Consider the following 26688-nt stretch of genomic DNA (forward strand, 5'->3'; position numbering starts at 1 on the left):
ATAGAAAGTATCAATTCTGACCGTTTTCAGGAGTGGAGGTCGGACAGGATCAGGAGTTTGCAGTGGACACTAAGGATGCAGGAGGTCAGGGCAAACTGGAAGCTCGGATTACCAGCCCTACCGGCAAGTCTGTGCCATGCATGGTGGAGCCGCAGTTTGGTAAAGGAGCCAGCCTCGTCAAATACATCCCGAAAGAGGAAGGGCCCTATACTGTAGAGGTCCTTTATGATGGCAACCCAGTGCCGGGAAGCCCCTTCCCCGTGGAGGCCACGTTACCTCCTGATCCCAGCAAGGTGAATTGTTTTTAAGTCTGTGCAAAAATATACCCAGGTCTGTCATGCTACATACTTAATATTACAAACAGGCTGCTGATACTGACACTGAGATTGCATCAATGACCTCTCTTAACACATCATTTATGATTTTCTTTATTTTTCTTCTAATAATTATTCAGAATTTACAATCATCAACATATATCACTACACTGTAGCCTCAATAACTTATTACATAATACCGTCCCTCCAGGATTTTACAGAAATGCAACAATAACAAACAACTGGCATTGTACCCTGTCCTTGCATGGATCAGTGAGGTATAACTATAACTAAGGTAATGTGTGGGTCTTCTTTTACAGGTCAAAGCTTATGGTCCTGGGTTGAAAGGAGGTTTGGTCGGGAATCCTGCAGAATTCACGATCGACACCAATGGAGCTGGAACAGGTGGGCTTGGCCTGACTGTAGAGGGTCCAACCGAAGCCAAAATCGAGTGTTCGGACAACGGTGACTGCACGTGCTCCGTATCCTACCTTCCCACTGAACCTGGCGAATACCTTGTTAACATCCTCTTCGAAAATGTCCACATACCGGGATCTCCTTTCCACGCTGATGTTGAGTACCCCTTCGACCCCACAAAGGTGGTGGCTTCGGGTTCAGGCCTGAAACGCGGTAAAGTCGGCGAGATCAGTGTACTTAACGTCGACTGCGCCAAAGCCGGGCCTGGACAGCTGGCGCTGGAGGCAGTGTCTGATGGAGGCTCCAAGGCTAAGACCGAAGTCCTAGACAACAAGGATGGAACTTATACAGTGACCTATGTGCCACTGATGGCAGGAATGTATACCCTGATGCTTAAATATGGAGAGAAGGCAGTCCCCAACTTCCCTGCCAAAGTGGTGGTGGATCCCGCAGTCGACACCAGTAAGGTGAAGGTGTTTGGACCAGGAGTGGCTGGAGAAGGTACGCAACGGTTGACATTCTTTACATACGTTTCGTTGCCATTTGAAGTCAATGCTTTCTTGGTTGCCATGGCATCTCATTTAGACTCGCCTTTCTTTCCTAACCAGCTCTTTTATTATACAGACATGTCAAAACATCTCTCGTTATACTTTGGATGACCTCATTTTCAGCTTAAGGGGTGGGTGGGGGGTGCACTTAATCTGAAAAAATCTCTGAAAGATGACTATTATCTTCCAAAACGGGGACTGACGACACTTCTGAAGATGAATTGCCTTTTTGAATAGACACTTATCCTTTGTAGGTTGTGCTCATGCCTGCTTGCTTTTAACTCGTCCCTCTATGCATCATTTGGTTTCAAGTCGAGCGTTTATACTTTATCACCCTGCAGGCGTCTTCAGGGAGGCTACCACCGACTTCACTGTCGATGCCCGGGCTTTGACCAAAGTGGGAGGGCCGCACATTAAAGCTCAGATCAAGAACCCGTCCGGTGCTGCCACAGACTGCTCCATTTCTGACCAGAACGATGGCACTTACAAAGTGGAGTACACTCCATTTGAGAATGGTACAGCCCAAAGTGCTCAGTTCTTACATAGCTGTGTTTTTATGTTCAGGGCAGTTAAAGATGAGGCCTAGATGTTCATGATGTCATGTTTGCTTGTAGGTGTTCATGCTGTGGAGGTGCTGTATGATGAGACTCCTCTGCCTAAGAGCCCCTTCCAGGTTGTAGTGAGCGAGGGATGTGATCCAACTCGAGTTGTAGCTGAAGGCCCTGGATTGGAGGCAGCACTAACCGACAAACCGAACAAGTTCTCCATAATCACAAGGTGCATCATCCTTTTGCTAAATCTGTTATGTTAAATATCTTTTGAATTCATTTAATTGTTATTCAAGCACTAAGAACAAAAATTACAAGATATCGGATCTGACCTTGTGTCTGATTACACAGAGGAGCCGGTATCGGCGGACTGGGCATCACGGTCGAGGGTCCATCCGAGTCCAAGATGTCCTGCAAAGACAACAAGGATGGTAGCTGCGACGTGGAGTACACTCCTTATGCTCCTGGACCTTACGATGTGAACATTACATACGGAGGACAACACATTCCAGGTACATGTGGTCCTGCAGTGGACTGGGGTCAGAAACTGCATATGGTATTAACAACGTAACTTCAGTTTTCCTTTAAACACTATATAAATAAACTGAAGTCCCTACAAAGGGTTTCAATTTTGCAAACTTGGTTGTTCAAGCCCCAGCCCCACTGCTCCCTGGACACTATCATATCTGCCCCTACGCTCTGACCTCAACTTTTCAGCTGGGATATGCTAATAAAAAGCCTGAACCTTAATTTAGTACTGTGGCAAAGTCTTAGCTCATAACTTATTCTACAAATATCTGTCTGATCTAGTGCTTTTTCTCCCTGTGATCATTATTTTGCAAAACCTAAGCGACTCAATTTTAGATAGCAAGTGGCACACAAGTCAATTCTAGACTGATTGAAATTTCTAGAGTTGGTCTCAATACCTTCATTCCACCTATATCTTGTTGGTTAATGTTTTGCCCAGTGCTTGACTCGATGTTCCTGCTCTGACTCACTTTCTGTCAAGGTAAATAGATATGTGTTTTGTTCATGGTCGGTTGTCAGCACAGGTAAACGCATCACTTATTAAATCTCTCTTAATATTTAGCGCATGTCGTTTTTGTTCCCTTTTCAGGAAGTCCGTTCAGAGTGCCAGTAAAGGACCTGGTGGACTCCAGTAAAGTGAAGCTCTCTGGTCCTGGAGTGGGTTCAAGTGTTCGTGCCAAGATCCCTCAGAGTTTTACTGTGGACTGCAGCAAGGCTGGAATAGCCCCATTGTCTGTCGCTGTAACCGGCCCTAAGGGTGAGAAGGAGTCGAAAGAAATCTCTCAGCATGTTGTACACTGAATATGATTTCTGAGTAAAGCCTGACTAGACATCTGTGATTTATTTAAATCGTTGCTTCCATTCAGGCGTGGCTGAACCGGTTCAAGTAAAGGATAACGGAGACGGGACACACACCGTAGCTTACACACCCTCAGTGGAAGGACCGTACTCTGTAGCGGTCAAATACGCTGAGGAAGAGATTCCACGCAGGTAATGTATCACTCACTTTTTTTTTTTTTTTTTTTTATTACATTCAGCATGTAATTGCTTGTAATCGCTAATGACGCTCCCCCCCCCCCCCCCCAGTCCATTTAAACTGCGTGTCCTGCCCACACACGATGCAAGTAAGGTTCGTGCCAGCGGGCCAGGACTGACGACGAGCCTCCCTGCCAGCCTTCCTGTGGAGTTCACCATCGACGCCAAGGATGCAGGAGAGGGCCAGCTATCAGTCGAGATAACTGTGAGTCAACCCCAGTGTGAAAAAAAACCCTACTTAATCCTCCAGGTTTGAGTGAAGAGAGATTTCTACTGTTTTATCAGAAAGTTGATGGTCTAACCGTGTCTGCAAGCGTATACGATATTCCTAGTGGTCAAGCTAATATCGTATCGCAATTCTCAAAAACGATACATATATTCCTGTGTTGCTCACAAACTTCTAGTAATACAGTAGCGCTCTAAAAAAAAATTATAATTTTTTTTTAAATGTCTGCATATTTAAAATAAATAATCTACTAAAAATGTGAAAAATAAAATGTATAACAATTTCCCATTACATCAGCTTTCAGTCAGGTTATCTTTTTTTTTTTTTTTTTTTTTTTTTTTAGATTTATTACAAATTTATGAACAATATCTCAGAAAATGTGTGTTCTAGCGTCATTTATCATGATATTTTAAGTCTGTCTTTATCTGTTTATTTACACTGGATAAGCAATTGCAGTATATAAAGTTAACGGTAAGTAAACATGGCTGGTCGGATGGTCAGTCAAACGGCTTCATTCATCTCAGTGATGTGCTTCTTGGCCGTGTTTCATGTCCCACACACTAGAGGAAACCAGAATGTCTGACTAAATGAATGAATCCTCTACTGTATACTAATCACGTTTAGACTACCACATGCATCCTCGCTCGCAGCGTTCTGCCCTGCGTTCATCTTCATCCGCGCTGTTTAAACTCATCTGGACTCATTTTGAGAAATGACCGCATTTGCTCATCCATTTTTACCGTTAGAGAGCTCATACAACCGCTTAATTCCTCGTCTCCTCTAGATCCAAGAACACATCCAGGGATTAGTGTAATAGACCAGTAGTAAGAGAAATGGATGTCTTATTAAAGCCAAATGCAGTCCCTTTAAAAAGCAGTTGTGTTTGAATAATTTCCACTAGAGGATCGAGCCTCTCGCCCCTCCTTATTTTTTTCACTGTCTGGAAAGTGATGAAGCACTACTGCATGATTATAGAGGTTGTAATCTAGCCAAAGCTGCTCTCGTGTCCTCGTTGAATGGAGCTCAGTTCATGCCTAGACCTCTGTGCTCCTTGGCTGGAGGAATCGTCTTGCTTCTTTCCGAATTTTCCTCTTAGTCTGCTCGTCATCCTGGCGCTACTCCTTTTCTTTTCCTGACTGTATGACGGTAGACAGATGTGTCTATTGTCTGATGTGCAAATTCTGATTTCCAGGACAAAGAGGGAAAGCTGAAGAAGATCAGCGTTAAGGATAACCGGGACGGGACGTACATGGTGTCCTACGTTCCGGATAAAGTGGGCCGGTACACCATCGTCATCAAATATGGAGGCGACGAGATTCCGACTTCTCCGTATAGAGTTCGGGCGACTACTTCAGGCGATGCTAGCAAGTGCACGGTCACAGGTGAGCCGAAATTTCAGCTACGAACTAAGAAAGCTGTGTTTTATTTAAATACGCCCTTATACGTACCGTAACCTTAGGTTTTCCATGCAGCGTGTAAATGCTAGTCATGTGGCGGAATTCTTTCCATTTTACACTCATCAGCATGTTTCCGGCAATTTTCTCAGCGCAGACTAAACGTCTGATTCTCATTGCACAGGTCCTGGCATCGGGCCTACCATCGGCATCGGAGAAGAGGTGGGCTTCGTGGTGAACACTAAAGGCGCAGGGAAAGGGAAGGTCTCGTGCATCGTCGTCACACCCGACGGGGCCGAGGTGGAGGCAGAGGTCATCGAGAACGAGGATGGTACCTTCGACATCTTCTACACCGCACCCAAGCCGGGAACCTACGTCATCTACGTGCGATTCGGAGGAGAAAATATCCCTCACAGCCCTTTCAAAGTCATGGTGAGGATCAGCTACAAACAGCAGCATTGCCCCCCCCCCAGATAGAACATGTGTGAAAACTGGATTTGCACAAAGAGGCGCATCTGGAAACATCTGGTTATAAATATTGTACTCAGGATCAGATCGAGTACACAAGTGACAGCGGTGATGGATTGTGGTAATGCATGCGTTTAGAAATGTTTAATTCTTTTGAACTTTATATTTATACATGCATTTTATATATCGATTTAACCCGATCTTTACAAAAATCATCTGGTTAAATCGCTGTTCTCTAGGTTGTGCGTTTAAAAAGTGAAAGTTTGAAGCAGAAAAACTCGTTTGAACGCAGTAAGTCTCGCACACAATGCTGACAGATTTAAAACACAAAAATAGCCAGGATTCAGGTTGCCAGAGTTCAACCAGGATTTTCGGATTTTACCCCATGCTAGGGCAATACAGAGACACCTGCGGGAGGTGCTTTATTAGCTAGACTAAATGAAAGTAAAATACACCTGCTGGAAAAGTGATAGGTCATAGAATGTTCTAGCTTACTTTCTGAATGTTTCAGAACTGTGAGTTCTTTTACCTCTGACTGCCGAGCCAATAGAAATCGACCAGACCGTTGGTTAGTGTATGGGGGGGGGAAAAAAAAAAAAGAGCATCTGCTTATTATTAAGTATCTTCACATCAGACATTTGCCTGTTTTCTGGTGAGGGAGGAAAAAAATCTCCCATAATAATAAAAAAATCCAATGTCGTGCTGGAGTTTTGTGGTAAGACTCGGCTGCCTGCTTAGGATTTTCTCCTGAGCAGTGATGGCTCCTCTGCAGAATGTTTGAGTACTCCGGTGTTTGTGTACATGGATTTTATCTTGTGTCAAAATGAGCAAAATCAGCAGTTTATACTGCCCTGAAAATTGCTGTATAATTTCACAGCATGTATGGTTTTCTCATACCCCAATATGTGTGTGTGTGTGTGTGTGTGTGTGTGTAACCTTCGCTCTCATCTCCCAGGCTACTGATGAGGCTCCTTTGCTGCAGCAGCAGTCAGTCCAGCAGAACCAACTCGCTCCAGGCGCCGGCTTCCAGCCCTGGGTACACACACCATTCTTCTTATCCATCTCTCATACCTCCTTTACACAGTCTGCTCCAGTTAGGAGAGCCCCGAATGCACTACTGCCCTCACTATACCGCTTCCTCTTTTCAGCCTGTGTGCCGACCTCCTCCGGGCTGGCTAGATATGCACACTATTTCCTCCCTCTCTCTTCTCTGTTTGTCTCTCTTTCCCCTTAACTCCTGTTCTCTATTGTAATGGAAATGATTTTCATGCAGGTCTGCCTCGTTCTGACATCGTTCTCTTCAGGAAATGGCTCCTTTCCAATCCCTGACTCGAGACTGTGTTCTCTTCCATGGCTGAATTTCCTTGGAAACACCTATGCTAGTGCATTTTTGTCATGCTAGAGCCTGAGAAATCATCATCAGAAGGATTTTAAAGGGTCTTGGTTTTGTCTTAAAAAGAAATCTGGGGGTAAAATGTGGCCTAGATGATAACTACGATTACAAGATTGAACATACGTTGCATTGTAAATTTCATTCCCTTCATTTAAGCACCATGTCCAGCTTCTACACGATTACATACATTTTATCCGCCGCTTCATTCTTTCTCCCTTTCCAGTATCTTGTCATGACCCTTGCAGGTGTGCTGGGAGTTTGATTCGCCCATTTTGCGTCTCCGATGCATGTTTCTGCTGAACACAAGCCCCACCTCCTCTCTTCCTGTTCTACTGCACTTCTTTCACGTTTCAGAGTTTTTCTGAGAATGGAAATGCTTACTATGAAAAGACTCTTGCTGATCTGGAGCCCAGACCATCGATCTTAAATGTCCCGGTTCTAATTTTGAGTTTCTTTCCACGCACAGGTCACAGACGGCGCCTACATTCCGGTGAGCAGCATGAACGGCGCCGGCTTCCGGCCTTTCGACATGGTGATTCCCTTCACCTTAAGCAAGGGTGAAATCACAGGTGAGGAACCAGCTCAGTCCCAGCCAAGGCATGTGTATCGGGTTGCCTCATCGTAGCCTTTTGTATGTTTCTAATAATATCTATATAGCTCAGATATAAGAACTTATCATGGCTATGGAAATGAAACTGATCTCACCCTTCTGATGCTGAAAATCCAAACTGTCCATTGTCTTTTAATGCTTTGTGTCTTAATCTCAGATTATTCTTCTGTCCTCAGTCCAAAAAGGGGATGTATAACAACAGAACATCCTGAATATATCTAAAAAAATAAAACCGGTGTTTGTTTAGCAACACTTCTTTAACCTTCTGTAGAAGATCCTCCCTTACAGCTCATTCATTCACATGCTGTTATGTACTGATGCTTCTGTTTATTTATCTGAAAGCAGCTCATCGCACCAGAGACTAGCTACAGGGCTGGAGACTTTAATACAGAAAGAACACACACTTTCTTTTTATTTATCCTGAAACTGAGAACATGACTTAAACGGGACCTTTAAATAACAAACGAACAAAGAAGCATGCGTTTATTCTGCTCGGGTCCGATTCAGAACAGAACCGACGTCTGGTCTGTTTTAGAGGCTTGTGGTAACGTGGAAAAACTTCACCTCTCAAAGAATCATTGATTACATGGTTAATTACCGTAATAAAAGGTAACAGTTTGTCACTATTCATTCATTTTAGCTGCTTGAGAGCTGGACCTTTTACTGTAAGCAATGAATCGACAAATTTTAGTTGAATATCCGTGGCTTAGGTTCTTATTCTGGCGGACAGGCATGGGGAAAAGTAGTGTTAAGCGATCTCTCAAAGAGGCTTTTGTCCGTCATATTTCGTTTTAAGCCGGATATCAACATACGAAATGAAGTGAGTCTTTGTAGAAGATGCGAAAAAACCCATAATGCACTTAGTGGACCCTGTACAGTATTTCCTATTCGTGTGCTGTTTCCGAAGTCGTGCTTTTCGTACACAGGTGAAGTTCACATGCCGTCAGGCAAAACGGCTCAGCCCGAGATCGTCGACAACAAGGACGGGACGGTGACTGTGAAGTACGCTCCTACAGAAGCAGGACTTCACGAGATGCACATCAAATACAACGGCAGCCACATACCAGGTAAAACAGCCAGGGAGCGTCTCTAGTGTGGAAGTTCCGAAGTTATGCACTACCAGTCAAAAGTTTGGACACGCCTTTTTAATTCAATGTTTTTTGTTTAGGGATCTAGGGATTAGGGATCTTTATCTTCTACATTCTAGAACAATACTGGAGATTTCAAAACTATGAAATAACACACCATATGTAATGACAAAAAAACAGTCAGTTGTTACGAAGGTCAGGTGTTCTGGAATAGTTCTCGCAAGAACAGTATTGTCAAGTGCATTTGCAAAACCCATCAAGCACCATGATGAAACTGGTTCACATGAAGACCATCCCAGTAAAGCAAGACCAAAACTTACCTCTGCTGCAGAGGAGAAGTTCATTTAGAGTTACCAGCCTCAGAAATCACCAATTAAGATTAGAGCCGTTATGAAGACTTTACAGAGCATCAGTAGCAGACATATCTCAATATCAACTGTTCAAACGACATTATTGTGTATTTCAGCCGCCTTCAGCATTGTTTTACAATGTAGAAAGAAATAAACATCAGGAAAGACCATGGAATTAGAAGGAGTGTCCAAACTTGTAGTGTAGACTGGTAGTGTATGTTTTGTTTAAAATGGTCTGTTCGTGTGTGTACCCTGGATGTGGAAATTGTTTTAAACTTAAAACATTACATCTGCTTGGAAATAACGTGATCGCTCACAAATTTCCTGAGCGATCGAAGCTGTGGTTGCTCGCTCTGCACCCTGGATATCAACACACCCGTACATTCTCGTTGTACCTTAGTAAAGAGCGTGTGCACGTTCGCTTTGTAAACACTGGGTCTGTAGTTCCGCCTACGTCACGTGTGACCTTTCGAAGTGATTAGCATCGCGGACGCGACTCCCAGAGCTAGTGCTAGACGAGCTTTTGTGGTTAAAAAGAATACAATTTTTAATTTTCGAAGAAAATGACCGATCGTTTCGCTAGATAAGACTCTTCTTCCTCGGCCGGGATCGAGGTTTAGAGCTGTTTGAAGCTGCATTTAAACTGTACTCTCTGGCACCATTGAAGTCCACCATAATGGAGAAACGTTTTCCTCAAAAAACATCATTTCTTTGCGACGGAAGAAAGAAAGACAATGGACATCTTGGATGACGAGGGGGTGAGTGAATTATTTGTAGATTTTTGTTCTGGAAGTGAACTTCTCCTTTAAAACGCACACCGAAATCCTTTTACTAGCAGCGCACACAAAGAGCATGCAGCTCTGACCAGCTGAGGATCAGTGTCCTCCTCCATAATTCATCCCCCTATCAGCTTTCTTCCTCCTGCCCTTCCCGTGCGCCGGCTCGCAACGAGCGCCGCCGCTGCAGAGGTTGAGGGGAGTTGAAAAGCTTCACCTTTCACTGTGTTTCTCGGAGAGAAGAAGCGGGAACAGGAGAACTAATCATTCATAACGATTTATTTTGACATTGTGCAAGATCTCCTGTATGACATCAAGCTTGGGGAATTCACTCTGCCTCGGCGTAGGATGGGAACTGGAGAGTCAGGCAAGGATCCTCGTGCCGGGGCTTGCACAAAAAGGCAGCTATGACATTATCCAGTCACTAATCCACATCTGTCAGCTGTCACAGCAGGTATTAAGTGTCATACATTTCGCTAGGATAGAGCGTCAATTCAGAGCAACAATAGAGTCTACAAGGGTAAAGCCTCACCCAGAGCCGTGTTACCGTATAAGGTAGTCCTCACGTGTGATTCACCGCTCCTCCATTCGCTCCAGGATGATTCAGGGCTAATTACACATGTGGATATCCTGTTCAGCATTAACAGTGCACCAAAGATAAAATGCCCATTGTCTATTGTTCGTTCCCTGGCGAAGTAGATACACTATACTCTTAATGTTTTTTCCTTTGCAGTGACCGAGCAAAAGGGTATTGTGTTAAGTCCTTTCACAAGAAGCTGTTCAGAGAATTCAGCAGTAGCCAGTATTGCTTCACTTCTGCTCTGTGTAATAACTTGCACGTTTAAGTCCTTCATGTGTACACAAGATGTAGTATGCCTTGGGATAAAGGTGTATCAGAATGATTAATAATGACATCTGGTCATAAATGATTTGTTTGCTTTTTTTCCCAGCTTGTAACAGATCAGTGCCAACCTTCAAAGTGTGTGTGTGTGTGTTTCCTCCACAGAGAGTCCTCTACAGTTCTACGTCAACAACGCTAACAGTCCCAACGTGACTGCGTACGGACCAGGCCTTGTGTACGGCGTCGCTAACAAACCAGCTACTTTCACCATCTGCACTGAGGATGCTGCAGAAGGTGGGCATCACTACCGCGTCGGTTCCGTATGACAGCCGAGAAGTGCAATAACAAATCTTAAAAACACAAGGACAATTCGGGACAAAACGGAAAATATTGGTATAGTTTGCGAATGGAATTCTTCCCACCGATTGGACGAGACGTCGGTCACTCAAGATACACAAGCAGTGGGAAATTGTGTATCTAACTATTTCTTGTACATGTCTGGAGTTCAGCATTCACTTTAAATCATTTAAAGAAAATAACAAATATTTATAAGAAAATGGAATTATCCGTGCTACTCTGAGGAAGGACATTCATACACTATATTCCCAAAAGTATTCGCTCACCCATCCAAATAATCAGAATCAGGTGTTCCAATCACTTCCATGGCCACAGGTGTATAAAATCAAGCACCTAGGCATGCAGACTGTTTTTACAAACATTTGTGAAAGAATGGGTCGCTCTCAGGAGCTCAGTGAATTCCAGCGTGGAACTGTGATAGGATGCCACCTGTGCAACAAATCCAGTCGTGAAATTTCCTCGCTCCTAAATATTCCACAGTCAACTGTCAGCTGTATTATAAGAACGTGGAAGTGTTTGGGAACGACAGCAACTCAGCCACGAAGTGGTAGGCCACGTAAACTGACGGAGCGGGGTCAGCGGATGCTGAGGCGCATAGTGCGAAGAGGTCACCAACTTTCTGCAGAGTCAATCGCTACAGACCTCCAAACTTCATGTGGCCTTCAGATTAGCTCAAGAACAGTGCGCAGAGAGCTTCATGGAATGGGTTTCCATGGCCGAGCAGCTGCATCCAAGCCATACATCACCAAGTGCAATGCAAAGCGTCGGATGCAGTGGTGTAAAGCACGCCGCCACTGGACTCTAGAGCAGTGGAGACGCGTTCTCTGGAGTGACGAATCGCGCTTCTCCATCTGGCAATCTGATGGACGAGTCTGGGTTTGGCGGTTGCCAGGAGAACGGTACTTGTCTGACTGCATTGTGCCAAGTGTAAAGTTTGGTGGAGGGGGATTTATGGTGTGGGGTTGTTTTTCAGGAGCTGGGCTTGGCCCCTTAGTTCCAGTGAAAGGAACTCTGAATGCTTCAGCATACCAAGACATTTTGGACAATTCCATGCTCCCAACTTTGTGGGAACAGTTTGGAGCTGGCCCCTTCCTCTTCCAACATGACTGTGGACCAGTGCACAAAGCAAGGTCCATAAAGACATGGATGACAGAGTCTGGTGTGGATGAACTTGACTGGCCTGCACAGAGTCCTGACCTCAACCCGATAGAACACCTTTGGGATGAATTAGAGCGGAGACTGAGAGCCAGGCCTTCTCGTCCAACATCAGTGTGTGACCTCACAAATGCGCTTCTGGAAGAATGGTCAAAAATTCCCATAAACACACTCCTAAACCTTGTGGACAGCCTTCCCAGAAGAGTTGAAGCTGTTATAGCTGCAAAGGGTGGACCGACGTCATATTGAACCCTATGGATTAGGAATGGGATGTCACTTAAGTTCATATGCGAGTCAAGGCAGGTGAGCGAATACTTTTGGCAATATAGTGTATATGGCGTGATTATGGATATCCTGATAGTGTATCATGGCATAAAGATTAGTTTGCGATCTCTAAAGAACACGGCTATGTTTCAGAGACAAAACTATTTGATGTGAGGAGCGCTGTAAGAGCAGAGCTTGGTTCATATACACACGAGTGAACTTTCTACTGCCGCAGCCTGCCGGATTTCCGTGTGTCTTGAGTGACAGATGTCTCGTCCAATCAGATGCACTTCTCGGCCACCGTAGTTCTGTTTACTTGATGAAATAAAAAAATATAATATAAAAATAAAATAATACAGAAGTTATGTTTTGGAATAATTAGTTCATCGTTTTAGTACTTTATCTTCTTTAGATAGATAGATACAGCTTTATTGCCATTGCAAAGTACAGGTACATAGCAACACAATGCCTTTTTGCTAATATAAAAATGTTTGTAACGTGTACATTATGTATGTACAACAGTAACAGTGTAGATATATAATATACATACATACAGCGACCATGCATGACATTTATGAGCAGTGAGAGGTGAAGTGAATAACACTGATGATCTCCTCATCATGGCACCTGTTGGTGGGTGGGATATATTAGGCAGCAAGTGAACATTTTGTCCTCAAAGTTGATGTGTTAGAAGCCGGAAGCGTAAGGATTTGACGAAGGGCCAAATTGTGATGGCTAGACCACTGGATCAGAGCATCTCCAAAACTGCAGCTCTTGTGGGGTGTTCCCGGTCTGCAGTGGTCAGTATCTATCAAAAGTGGTCCAAGGAAAGAACAGTGGTGAATCGGTGACAGGGTCATGGGTGGGCAAGGCTCATTGATGCAAGTGGGGAGTGAAGGCTGGCCCGTGTGATCCAATCCAACAGACGAGCTACTGTTGATCAAATTGCTGAAGAAGTTAATGCTGGTTCTGATAACGTGTCTGATTACACAGTGCATGACAAGTCAGCAACGCGATATTAGACAGGTAGTCATAATGGTATGCCTGGTTGGTGTATACATATAAATATATGGATAGATAAACTAGGGTTTGAATGAAGAATTATATACATTTGTAATGATGATATGGGTGGAGCAGAACTGCAAAGTGGTTCTTGATCTGATGTAATCATGGTGTAGGTGGCCTTGACTTGGCTGTTGAGGGCCCGTCAAAGGCAGAGATCGGATGCATTGACAACAAGGATGGCACTTGTACCGTCACGTATCTTCCTACACTACCTGGAGATTACAACATTCTGGTGCGTTACAACGACAAGCACATAGCCGGCAGCCCCTTCACTGCCAGGATCACAGGTGAGGACCTCAGCAAAGTGTCATAATGAAAAAATAAATCTTTATAATACCGTCATCTCTGAGAGTGTAACTGTTTGCTTTGGTTCGCAGAGGACAACAAGAGGAGGTCTCAGGTGAAGCTGGGCTCAGCTGCTGACTTCGCTCTGGACATCACGGAGACGGACCTCAGTCTTCTCACAGCCAGCATCAAAGCTCCCTCGGGCCGTGACGAGCCCTGCCTCCTCAAGAGGCAGCCGAACAACCACATCGGTATAAGATTTTATTTTATTTTTTCCTCTCTTTTCCACTTATCTGCACTTGGAGCGCTGCCAGAATTCAAGACCACTCCCAAACACTTCCTCTGTGCCTCGCTGCAGTTTTGAGTCATTAACTCGGAATAGAAACACAACCGCTAGATCCGTTCCACGAAATATGCTGACTATACAAGACTTTTATTACAATTTTTGTCCTGACCGCCTGCTCCTGCCAGCATGCGAAAGAAAATCATCCTACACCTCCGCTGCTTTAATTAGCTCTCATAGGATCCCGGTCTCAGTGTTAATCCTTTAATCTGTACTACATGTTCTTGGACAATTTCCTTTTTTTTTTCGGCTTATGCTTTTCTTCTCGTCCTCCCTCAGGTATTTCCTTCATCCCCAGAGAGGTCGGTGAGCACTTGGTCAGCATTAAGAAGAACGGACGCCATGTTGCCAACAGCCCCATCTCCATCATGGTGGTGCAGTCTGAGATCGGAGATGCCAGCAGGGTGAAGGTGTTCGGACCGGGCCTGGTAGAAGGACGCACGTTCCAGATGGCGGACTTTATAGTGGACACGAGAGATGCTGGTGAGATGCTGGTCATTTTAGCCTCTTGGTATGATTTCTGGGGGATTGTGATTGGCGTGAAGAATGGAGCGTGTTCTTTCAGCGTGTTTTAAAAGCAAGCTGGAGGTTTTCTACGTCTGCTAAAAGAGCAGTAGGCCAGATGTTCAAGGTAATTGACCGGTCCTGACGGGAATAGTTTACAACAGGCATTTCCCCCCGTCAACTTCTTGAAATCTTGCCACGCCATTATGGCCTATTTAGTCTAATTTGCATCATCTCTGGGGTGAACCGTGTAAACACTAAATGAACAAGCGCTCCGATTCTGCCAAAATGTCTGCTGTTTTTTATTCATTTTTCTTTTATTTCGCTAATTCACCGCTGTATTTCTGCTCCCCAATCTGCTTAATTGACCAGGATGGGATAATAAAAAAAAAAAGTGTCTCCTGGGGGTGTTTATAAATCTGAAGTGGACATAATTAGTGTAATGTTTGTGTAGTAAATCGGAACAATGGCTGCAGTTACTCTTAATATAGACTGACTTGAGTTTTATTATTCTGTCTTTAATTTGAAATGCTAACGACTCCTAATGCTATTCTTCTGTGTACCAAGGTTATGGAGGATTGGCCCTGTCCATCGAAGGCCCGAGTAAGGTGGACATTCAGACGGAGGACATGGAGGATGGAACCTGTGGTGTCGCCTACTGTCCTACAGAGCCTGGGACCTACGTGGTGTCTGTGAGGTTTGCTGAAGAACATGTTCCTGGTAGGTTGATGGAGCTGTTTCTGTTCACACACATCCTGCAATCACTTCAGCTACAAGAGGATCATTCTGTTCTGTCTCATCTGTTTAACTTCCTCAGCTCCCAGTGGGAGATATCGCCTGTCTGTCTGTCTGACTGTTTCTTTCTGTCTGTCCTTCTTCTTTTCTGACTGACTGACTGTGTCTTTCTTTCTGTCTGACTGTCTCTTTCTTCCATCCTGTCTGTCTTCCTTCCTTCCTTTCTGTGTGTCTTTCTTTCTGTCTGTCTGTCTGTCTGTCTGTCTGTCTGTCTGTCTGTCTGTCTGTCTGTCTGTCTGTCTGTCTGTCTTTCTTTCTTTCTTTCTTTCTTTTTTCTGTCTGTCTTCCTTCCTTCCTTCCCGTCTTCCCTCCCTTTAACACAAACCCACAGTTAATACCCCAGACACAGTCAGTGCTGTAAGGCTCTACACTGAGACTGGTTAATTGAGTGTATTCCACTTGGTGTGCTTTGTCACGGGTTCGACTGACTCCCTTTGACATTCTCATTTTTCTCCTTTCTGTCCACAGGCAGTCCGTTCAGCGTGAAGGTAACGGGAGAAGGACGAATCCGCGAGAGCATCAGCCGCCGCCAACGAGCCGCTTCTGTTGCTACGGTCGGAAGTGCCTGTGACCTAAACCTGAGGATCCCAGGTGAGGAAACCAGTCCTCCTGCTGCCATCTGAGCAATCAGGGGTTCATTTAAATAAACAAAAATCACATTTGGAACATGACGATGTAGAGCAGGGGTGTCCGAGCTTATTCTCAAAGGGCCGTCACGGGTGCTTCAGGGTCTCATTCCAACCCAGCAGAAGCCACACCCGAGTCTATTGGACGCTCAGATCAGTTGAACCGATCAGCTATGGCTCCTGCTTTATTGGAGTGAAACAATGTGCCTGGATAAGACTGGACACCCCGATGTCCATCATAGAAGTCTGTGTGAATTAGCAGGACCAGTTCAGTTTTATTTATATATCGCTTTAAACAATGGATGTTGTCACAGTGTTGTACAGAAATATATACATGATGATATATACATGATGATATATATATACATGATGATATATATATACATAATATATATATACATGATATATATATACATGATGATGTATATACATGATGTATATACATGATGATATATACATGATAGATATATACATGATGATATATATATACATGATATATATACATGATGATGTATATACATGATGATATATATACATGATGATATATATACATGATGATATATACATGATACATACATGATACATACATGATACATACATGATACATACATGATACATACATACATGATACATACATGATGATACATACATGATGATACATACATGATGATATATACATGATACATACATGATGATATATACATGATATATACATGATGATACATACATGATACATACATGATGATACACACATGATATATACATGATGATATATACATGATGATACATACATGATGATACATACATGATACATACATGATACATACATGATGATATACATGATACATACATGATGATATATACATGATATATATTCATGATGATATATACATGATGATACATACATGATACATACATGATACATACATGATGATATACATGATACATACATGATGATATATACATGATATATACATGATGATATATACATGATGATATATATTCATGATGATGCATTCTAAATTTAGCACTAATGACCAAGCCAGAGCTGTCTGTCTGTCTGTATTTTCTGTCTCTTTCTTTGTCTTTCTTTCTTTCCCTTTTTCTGTCTTTGTATTTTACTTTGTCTGTTTTTCTGTCTTTCTTTCTTTCTTTCTTTCTTTCTTTCTTTCTTTCTGTGTGTGTCTGTCTGTCTGTCTTTCTTTCTTTCTTTCTTTCTGTGTGTGTCTTTCTGTCTGTCTTTCTTTGTGTGTCTTTCTGTCTGTCTTTGTCTGTTTGTCTGTCTATCTGTTTCTTTCTTTCTGTATGTATGTCTGTCTGTTTCTTTCTTTTTTCTTTCTGTATGTTTCTTTTTTTCTTTCTGTTTGTCTTTGTTTTTGTATTTCTTTCTTTTTCTTTCTCTGTCTGTCTTTGTCTTTATTTCTGTCTTTCTTTCTTTGTCTTTTTTTGATGATGATGATGATGATGGAAAAACTCCTTGAGGAGATATTAGGATGAGGAACCAGCCTCCTCTGGGTGACACCGGATAGTGTGAATATAAATTCTAGAACTGTGTACTGTTTGGTCAGAAAGTGTAATTAAACTCGCTCCAGTGTTAATGTTCTTTACACTATTCATGGTGTCCACTATTAACGCTAACGTTATTAGACCGATTGCTGAAATGCGAACCTGTGATCTGTTTCCCGTGGGGGAATTCCTGCCATCGAAAATGAAGCAGCACTTCAATCAATATGCCCTTCAGCTCACAGTCATATACCTGATGTTCTCGGGTGTCTCATATCTCAACGTCTGAAACATCTCCCAATGACTCCAGCACACACAACTTCCACCTCATGGATGGAGATATCAAGTGGAAGGAAGATGGCTGCCACCTGGAGCTGCTTTGTCTCCATGTAAAAAAAAAAACAAAGCCTTTCAGATGTCAGCGTGAATGGGCGTGTCTGGAACCGGCGACTCCCAGGACAGAGATATTAGTTTTGTATACACGGCCGTAAGCAGTGAGGGATCGGGGTAATAAATACCGAACTTAGAGTTCATCGTGTAATAAATAAGTTTTACGACTTCCAAGTTTCAAGACCAGGAAAATGTTTAGGAAATAAATGGCTCCTGACAGACAACACTTGGATTTAAAGAGGGAAAAAAAGACAGACGTGGGTATGGGTGTTGAGTTCCAGTGTGATTAGGATTCCTGTAAAATTCCTGAATATGTGAGCTGATAAACGGAGAGAAATGGAGGTTCTAGTATCCTCTTTCCTGGGTTCAGATGGATGCCAGCGTGATGTCAGTCTGGTATCTGCCTTATTTTTTTGTAGGTAAGAAGAAGCTGCTGTCTTGGATATGTGGAGAAACAAAACAAAACAAGGCTGTGTTTCTGCGCGTGTCTGTCTCTCTGCCTGTCTGTGTGTCTGTCTCCCTCCCTCCCTGCCTGTCTGTGTGTGTCTGTCTGTCTGTCTCCCTCCCTGCCTGTCTGTGTGTGTCTGTCTGTCTCCCTCCCTGCCTGTCTGTGTGTGTCTGTCTGTCTCCCTCCCTGCCTGCCTGTCTGTGTCTGTCTGTCTCCCTCCCTGCCTGCCTGTCTGTGTGTGTCTGTCTCTCTGTCGCTGTGTGTGCGTGTGCACCTATTTCTCTCGGTGTCTTTTTTTTTTTTGTATGTATGTGTCTGTCTGTCTGTCTATCTAGCTGTCTGTATTTCCATCTGTCTTTCTATCTCTCTAGAGCACTTCATGCTGTTACAGGACAGTAATTAGCTTTGGAGTGCTAACAGTAACTCAGTTTTGGGTCAGTCAGCCTCACATCACTGATTATTTACCTAAAACACACCAAGTGTTTCAGTCCACACTTTCACACGTTCGAGCTCAAACTGTTCTTTCTCTTTCTGGCTGCAGTCTTGACAACAAAGCCATCCAAAAAGACACCAATAAACAAAGGGAGGTTTTATGTTCTCGCCCGCTCGCTCATATCTCTCCTAATGGGAATCGTATAGTCTAACTAAAACCATATGGAACATGACGCACGTGGGTCGTGTGTAATATTAAAGAATGAGGACATCGGATCCGTGCTGTAATTTACCAGCGTTGCGCTAGGGACCGATGCAGCTGTTGGTTTGGAGCGGGTCACGTCAGACGGGTCCGGGATGTGTTGATGGAGGTTGCTGCGTTTTGACTCGGGCCATGTGTGAGCCATGTTTAAAGTATCAATCATAGAGGATGAGGTTGTAATGTAATGGAGGACTAACTCTGAGTAATGAGTACTGTAATGGAACCGAGGCCACACAGAGTTTTTGCTCCCTTTTGACAAGGCTCATGTCCTGTGTGTGTGTGTGTGTGTGTGTGTGGAAGGGGGGGGTGATGCACCTCGCTCGCCAACTGGAGAACGCTTACTCTCAGCTAAAAACCTGGAACCAGGCTGCGTATTCAGCCATATTAAGCAATCTGGACAAAATAAAGCCAATCATTTTTATTGGAGCTCTTCCGGACCTTTTCACACGCACTGTGTTCAGACCATTTTAACAGCATTTCTTCTAGTGAATATCAAGTCAAGAGGCTTTTATTGTCATTTCGACCATGTCTAGATGATTCAGTACATGGTGAAATGGAACAACGTCCCTCCCTGGGGACCCTGGGGCTACATAAAGACTCATAGCTACACTCAACTAAAGTCCAAAAGCTAAAATGAACCCAAAGACAGGGCAAAACAGGGGCCAGTGCAAAACGAGAGCTAGTAGAAAACAGACAATACAGTACAGGACAGGATATGTATAAAATGGCACTGACCTGTACATAAATCTGTCTGGTTCTGAATCAGCGCATATAAGAGTGCTATCATTTTGTGCAAAATCCGTATGAACTTGGCAGGTTATTAATAACCCATTTGGGTTAAATGGGTTTACAGTTATGCCAGGCAAAAGGTCTCACTCTTACTTACCCTTAATATATAATTTAGGTTAAAGCTTTTATCAGAGAGAGATTTGGTGCCTCGCGACGTGTGTATGTTTTTAGATTCTTTAAAGACAAAAAGGGAGGACGTTCCTGTCTCCAGACCGTTTAACTCTCTAAACTCTTGGCTTTCGAGTACATTCGCATTACTCAGTCACTTAATTGGAACTAATCGAGAAGGTCTGCGGCGACGAGAGTGTGGACTGCGAGTCTGGAGAGTCGAAGAATGAAATTATTTTCCGTTTTCAGAAAGCGCTGTCTAGGTAGTATTTCCTTCGATTTCTTTTCCCTCCTTAATTTTCCATCTTGTCTTCATTTGGCTGTTCTTTACCTTTCCTCACTTGTTTCCTTCTCTTCTTTCTCTGCCTGTGTCTTTGTCTATTCAGTGACGTGGTTTCTCCTGGCTCTGGCCCGGGAACACCTCTCTCGTGGAGTGTATCGTTCTCGCTGTTCTCTGTGGCTTGGGGGAAAACCCTCATACTCTCCACGGCGCTTGAGCGTCCGGAGCATCACTGTGCGCACAGTGAGGCTCAACAGGACGACCACGCCATCCCTGTCAAGGCCCTGTGGGCTGGAGGGTGCGTTGTTAGCGCTGGGCATGCAGGACAAAGAGGTTGGCAGAAAGCGCTTGCTATTATTTGCAGCATGAGTGACACTGAGTGTTTTACATGCATGTGAAAATAGCACATGGTTAGCTCACACCCTTGAATATCCGTGTGCTATTAGCCTCTTTTGGAACATTTTGCCATGTTGCTTGCAAAAGCCATCCTGCAGACTGCTGGAGTTGAAAGGCTGCTCTTGATATATTTCCGTTCTACCTGCAGGATTGTTGTTGTTCATCACCACTTCTTCTTCTTTCTGTCTCTCTCTCCTTTCGTTTTGCCCTGTCCAGAGATCGACGTCCATGACCTCTCCGCTCAGGTCACCAGCCCCTCAGGTGCTACCGAACCGGCTGAGATTGTAGCGGTGGGAAACCACACCTACTGCGTACGCTTCATTCCACACGAGATGGGCGTGCACACGGTGAGCGTCAAGTACCGCGGCCAACATGTCCCAGGAAGCCCCTTCCAGTTCACTGTGGGGCCTCTGGGAGAAGGAGGGGCCAACAAAGTGCGGGCAGGAGGTCCTGGGCTGGAGAGGGCGGAGATCGGTGTCCCAGGTATTCATATCATTCGTCTTATAATTGATTAGAGCTTGGAGTATACTGCTCCAAAAGATGTACTTAATAAGTGTCTGTTTCCTATAAAAAAAAAATCTATAAAAATCTAAAAATCTTTAGCATATAAATCGAACACATTTGTGCACCACGTTTACAGCCGAGTTCAGTATCTGGACACGTGAGGGTGGTGCCGGTGGCCTGTCCATCGCCGTAGAGGGCCCCAGCCGTGCAGAACTCTCCTTCGAGGACAGGAAGGACGGCTCCTGCGGTGTCTCTTATGTGGCTCAGGAACCTGGTGTGTATAATTTCGCCGTGATCTGGATGCAGATCTCGGAAAAGAAACCTCGCTAAATGGCTCTCCGTGTTTGCAGGTGACTACGAGGTGTCTGTGAAGTTCAACGACCAGCACATCCCCGACAGTCCTTTCCTGGTGCCCGTGTGCGCGCCGCCACACGATGCCCGGCGTCTCACTGTTACCAGTCTTCAGGTGAGACACGAGGAAACATCGCCACACCGGGACACGTCCGCAGCTGTCAAAGAACAGGGCTCTGATCTTCCGTAGAAGATAATAGCAGGGAATTATCAATGGTTCATAGATTCTTATTTCAGGATACATGGCAGAAATAGCACAGAGCCCTAAACTTCACAAGGCTAGCTGGGCTAAGCTAGGCCAGGGTTTAGAACACCATTTTCATTGGTATACAAATTTACCAGGCTTGAAAGTTTAACACTTTCCATGGAGGCCACGTCTAGAATATATGTTTTTTCCCAATGCATTGTAGAATTCTCCATTCTGATTGGTCAGCTGCTGAATATATCCTTATATAATAATAGTGTATAGATATTATAATATAAATAAACATCAATCCCTGGTGGTCTTGCGGCAGGATCCTGTGCTCTCACCACCGTGGCTCCTCCCTGAATCTTAATGAGCCGTAACTGTGATAAATTCAGGGCGTTTTCTAACTCCCGCCTCCTTCAGCCACATCGTCAAGCTTTTCCACACGATTTCTCCTCCGCCATATGGAGAAAGAAGTACTGCTATTAGAAAGTGACCCTTCTTTGAACAGCTGCTGGACGTCAATATGCGTGTGTGGGACTCGAGGTGTTTCACTTGTGTTTCATTTAAAGGCTTTTAACAGAAAACTCACGGCCTGCCTAAAGCAGCGAGAGAGAGGAGCACCAGCTTTCCTCTTTTAGCGTAGCGTAGCAAATCTTAGCAATTCCTGCTGTGCTTCCTGAATGTGTCTTAAAGAAGGTGGAACCTCTTTCTCCTGAACTTTAGCTGGTCTGATGTGAGGTCAGGTAATGTGTGTGTGTGTGTGTGTGTGTGTGTGTGTGTGTGTGTGTGTGTGTGTGTGTGTGTAAATGGATAATGGATGGACATCCTGTTGCATGATTGACACACAGTTTGGAAATGTGATGTAAAAATAAGTTTATCAGAACAATCCCAGCTCTCCTGTGGTGTTACTGGTTGCTGGATCAGGACTTCTTCAGGTGTCATTTACTATAAGCTGTAAAAATATAGATGAGCGAGTGCGGCCAGAATCAGAGTTTGGCTTTGTTCGGGTCTTTGGGCTTTCCAAAGTAAGGCAGTTATGCAAAAGATCATTTAAATCCTTCTTTTCTTTACCATCCTGTACAAAATAGTTTGAGCAAATGTGTGGAGCCTGGGGAAAAAGTTCACATGAGTGTGAGAGAGAGAGAGAGAGAAAGAGAGAGAGAGAGAGAGAGAGAGAGAGAGAGAGAGAGAGAGAGAGAGAGAGAAAGTGTGTGAGTCTGTAAGTGTGTTTGTGTGAGGGAGGGAGAGAAAGAGTGTGCGTGAGAGAGGGAGAGACTGTGTGAGAGAGAGGGAGTGTGTGAGGGTGAGTTTGTGAGAGTGCGAGTGTGTGTGAGCGTGCATCAGTGTGAGAAAGAGAGTGCATTGTTGTGAGCGTGAGAGAGAGTGCATTGTTGTGAGCGTGAGAGAGAGTGCATCGTTGTGAGTGCGCGCGTCAGTGTGAGTGTGCGCGCGTCTGTGCGCGAGAGAGACAGTGCGTCGGTGTGAGCGTGCGAGAGAGTGCGTCGGTGTGAGCGTGCGAGAGAGTGCGTCGGTGTGAGCGTGCGAGAGAGTGCGTCGGTGTGAGCGTGCGAGAGAGTGCGTCGGTGTGAGCGTGCGCGAGAGTGCGTCGGTGTGAGCGTGCGCGAGAGTGCGTCGGTGTGAGCGTGCGCGAGAGTGCGTCGGTGTGAGCGTGCGCGAGAGTGCGTCGGTGTGAGCGTGCGCGCGTGAGAGAGAGTGAGACTGTGTTTGTGTGAGAGAGAGAGAGAGAGATTCAGGCTGAGACAGGTCCTGACACTGTTTATAATCTAATCTGTGTGTAATAGTGTTTCCTCAGTGGATCAGACTGTTGGTGAAATGTGTGCACATGATGGTGATATTTCTGTGAAACCACATCGACAACCGAATTAAGGAAATTACTTCTACAAAAAAACATACAAAAGTTGGTTCCGGAGATGATTTCTGTAAAACTCTTGGTGGTTCAGTGTGTGGTTCAGTGACTCTCAGGTGATGGAGGGATATGACTGACTGACCCCCCCCCCCCCCCGTTTGCTGCTGCAGGAGTCGGGTCTGAAGGTGAACCAGCCAGCTTCATTCGCTGTCCGTCTGAACGGCGCTCAGGGTGTCATCGACGCCAAAGTGCACAGTCCGTCCGGAGCGCTCGAGGACTGTGTGGTTTCTGAACTGGAACAAGGTAAAGACTCGAGCGTGGTCCAGGATACAAGTATTTAAAGAAATCATCAGAAACGTTGAGTTTGAAAAATGAAACATGACTGCATGAACTGACAGCATAATGAGCTAAATTCATCCAAGTCAAACGTTTAGCAAAAAATATTTTTTAGTGTTTTTGTTGTTGGCTAGCCAGAGAGACCTGATTTCCAGTTCTCTCTTCTTCTTCTTCTTCTTCTCCTCCTCCTCAGACATTTTGTTCAGTTTTCTTCATATTGCCTTAACTGATTTATTGGTCCTTCTCCAGACAAGTACGCCATCCGGTTTATCCCGCGAGAGAATGGAGTCCACACCATCGACGTGAAGTTTAACGGCACGCACATCCCGGGCAGCCCTTTCCAGGTGAGGGTCGGGGAGCCAGGACAGGGCGGAGACGCCGGACTGGTCACTGCATATGGCGCCGGACTGGAGAAAGGAACTACAGGTAAGGGATCAGGAACGTGTTTATTTCTGGCTCGGTTTCATTTAGCTTGGAGTTTTCCGTGTTGATCTTTTACGCATGCCAGGTTGCGCTGATACACGGCCAACGTTACTTATGCAAGACAGCCGTTAAAGAGAACGAAAATAATACACATGACATGTTTTTGGAGACACAAGACATCGGCCTAGATGGTCCAGGTTGCTGTCCAATATTAAGAGCAATGCTGCATGGTTCCCTGTGCAGGCTAAATTGACAGCTTGCTGGATTTTCATTATGTTTTGTTTAAGAAAAAGACGTTACGTTACTATAAAATCGGCTGGTCTCGTGAAACCTTTAACAGAGTGTGTCTTTATTCTGCATGTACATTTAATATCTGGAGTATTATGTTTGTAAGAATTAAAAGAAGTCTGGTTATGATGCATTTCTTTTGCCCCCCCCATCATCGAGAATCAAGGGGAAGGTGTAGAAAACAGTGGTGAGACCGGCCATGCTGTATGGTTTTAGAGAGACCGGAAGAGACAGGAGTCAGAGCTTGAGGTGGCAGAGCTGAAGATGTTGAGGTTCTCTTTGAGAGTGACACTGTTGGACAGGATTAGGAACAAGTACATCAGAGGGACGGCTCATGTTGGACGTTAGGGAGGCCAGATTAAGATGGTTTGGACATGTTCAGAGGAGGGAGAGTGAGTATAGTGGTAGGAGAATGTTGGACATGGAGCTACCAGGCAGGAGGCAAAGAGGAAGGCCAAAGAAGAGGTATATGGATGTAATAAATGAGGATATGAAGCTAGTGAGTGCAAGTGTTGAGGATGCAGAAGATAGGGATAGGTGGAGAGAGATGATTCGCTGTGGAGACCCCTGAAGGGAAATGCCGAAAGAAGAAAACCTCATTAATAGCCAGGGGTAGACGTTTTGAAGTCATTAGTTCAGACTGGTCTACAGTGGGCAAGCTCCTAGATTCATGTTTTAATGACCAGAAACCTAACTATTAAGATCCTGGTACTTGTCTGAGGTCACCGATTTGTCCATCTCTAATGGTATAAAACGTGTCTGAACACTTCTTACTGCTTGATGATTCAAACAAACAAGTTTGATCATATATTCCACCCAAAGCGAAATGTTTGTATTGTTAGAACCGCTCAGATCTGACTGTAGTGACAGGACAAGCCTCCGTCCGGCTGAGAAGCGTCCATCTCTATCTCTCGGCTCTGAAAAGAGAATAACGATTTCTTTGTGGAGCATGACAAACACGTCGATTATGCGTAGAAGTGGAAATAAAGGCTCAGAGACAAGGATTTACGTTGCTCAGGAAAAAGACGGCAGGTGATGGAATACGCCTGGGCCGAGCTGATCGTGTCGGTTGTTTTCCATTGCTCAGGATTTATGCGTCCGTCTGCACTTTTATGGTCCTGCTGCTTATGTTTATGTTCATGTATGTTCAGGAATATACGACTCTGTGTGTAAAAGGTCTTGCCTGTTATTTACTAGGCTGATATTGTACATTTATTCATGCAGGAAACCAGTCGGAGTTCACCATCAACACCAGCAAAGCAGGACCAGGCTCTTTGGCAGTGACGGTTGAAGGACCCTCAAAAGTGAAGCTCGAGTGTCAGGAGTGTCCTGAAGGCTTTAGAGTACACTACACACCCATGGCTCCTGGAAATTACCTGATCAGCATCAAATACGGCGGCCCTAATCACATCACGGGCAGTCCTTTCAAGGCCAAAGTCACTGGTATGTAGATTAGATTACACAGACGCTTATCAATACCAGAGTTCCTTATCTATGATGAATCCAGCTGCATGGATGCATCAAGTCGAAGAACTGCGAGTGAGCATCTCTGTATATAAAACATTTATCAATAATTCATTAATATTGGTTTTATTTAGCAGAGTGTTTGTCACATATATATTACTATACAGTGAAATTCTTTCTTCCGTTCCTTGGGGGTTGGGGTCAGAGCGCAGGGTCGGCCATGATACAGGGCCCCTGGGGCAGGGGTGGGTTTGTGGGTCTTGCTCAAGGTGGTGCTAGGGCTTGAACCCTGATTTTCCGGTCAATGACCCAGAGCCTTAACCACTTGCTCCCATTGCACCTCTGCATTGCAGCTTTAACGCTGCATTGCAGAGCTGGCTGCTTCCTGTAAGACTCGCTTTGTCTTTAACAGTCAGTTTGGTTTCTTTTCACACTCCTGCATAGCTAGATTTCTATGTAGATCCTTCAGTCCAGTTGTCAGTTGTGAGTTTATTGGATCTGGTTATTGCATAACACAATGAGTTAGGAGGAACTCATGATTGGGTCTGTGATCACACACTTGGGGCCAGACTTGTACTGCTCACAGGGTTCGTTGAAAACCTCGATAAAGTTCCCAAAGGATGTTTGGACGTACTGATTAGAATTCTGTTTCTATTGGCGGTTAAACGGCGAAGCTTTCAGAGGCAGATATCCAGGGCAGTTTCAGTTATACATGTTAGCACGTGAT

General features: G+C 44.5%; 1 protein-coding gene across 4 annotated transcripts in view; it reads left to right on the forward strand.

Annotated features, from left to right (window-relative positions):
- Nucleotides 1-26688, forward strand: part of flnbl (filamin B, like) — a 68897-nt gene that overhangs the window by 40936 nt on the left and 1273 nt on the right. For 2 of the 4 annotated variants that reach the window (XM_058373757.1, XM_058373758.1), the window contains exons 19-43: nucleotides 31-293; nucleotides 635-1232; nucleotides 1621-1794; nucleotides 1894-2056; nucleotides 2179-2339; nucleotides 2945-3112; nucleotides 3222-3345; nucleotides 3442-3595; nucleotides 4809-4998; nucleotides 5195-5442; nucleotides 6434-6514; nucleotides 7338-7440; nucleotides 8408-8548; nucleotides 10702-10830; nucleotides 13491-13664; nucleotides 13755-13913; nucleotides 14285-14488; nucleotides 15077-15229; nucleotides 15773-15895; nucleotides 20755-21021; nucleotides 21179-21316; nucleotides 21393-21508; nucleotides 23621-23753; nucleotides 24036-24212; nucleotides 25722-25940. In XM_058373757.1, coding sequence (XP_058229740.1) covers nucleotides 31-293; nucleotides 635-1232; nucleotides 1621-1794; nucleotides 1894-2056; nucleotides 2179-2339; nucleotides 2945-3112; nucleotides 3222-3345; nucleotides 3442-3595; nucleotides 4809-4998; nucleotides 5195-5442; nucleotides 6434-6514; nucleotides 7338-7440; nucleotides 8408-8548; nucleotides 10702-10830; nucleotides 13491-13664; nucleotides 13755-13913; nucleotides 14285-14488; nucleotides 15077-15229; nucleotides 15773-15895; nucleotides 20755-21021; nucleotides 21179-21316; nucleotides 21393-21508; nucleotides 23621-23753; nucleotides 24036-24212; nucleotides 25722-25940 — 4560 coding nt within the window. The remainder of the gene's footprint in view (nucleotides 1-30; nucleotides 294-634; nucleotides 1233-1620; nucleotides 1795-1893; nucleotides 2057-2178; nucleotides 2340-2944; nucleotides 3113-3221; nucleotides 3346-3441; nucleotides 3596-4808; nucleotides 4999-5194; nucleotides 5443-6433; nucleotides 6515-7337; nucleotides 7441-8407; nucleotides 8549-10701; nucleotides 10831-13490; nucleotides 13665-13754; nucleotides 13914-14284; nucleotides 14489-15076; nucleotides 15230-15772; nucleotides 15896-20754; nucleotides 21022-21178; nucleotides 21317-21392; nucleotides 21509-23620; nucleotides 23754-24035; nucleotides 24213-25721; nucleotides 25941-26688) is intronic. The other 2 variants (XM_058373759.1, XM_058373760.1) reach the window with 1 other exon arrangement.

Source organism: Hemibagrus wyckioides, linkage group LG21 (genome assembly GCF_019097595.1).
Source record: "Hemibagrus wyckioides isolate EC202008001 linkage group LG21, SWU_Hwy_1.0, whole genome shotgun sequence".
Lineage (NCBI taxonomy): Eukaryota > Metazoa > Chordata > Actinopteri > Siluriformes > Bagridae > Hemibagrus > Hemibagrus wyckioides.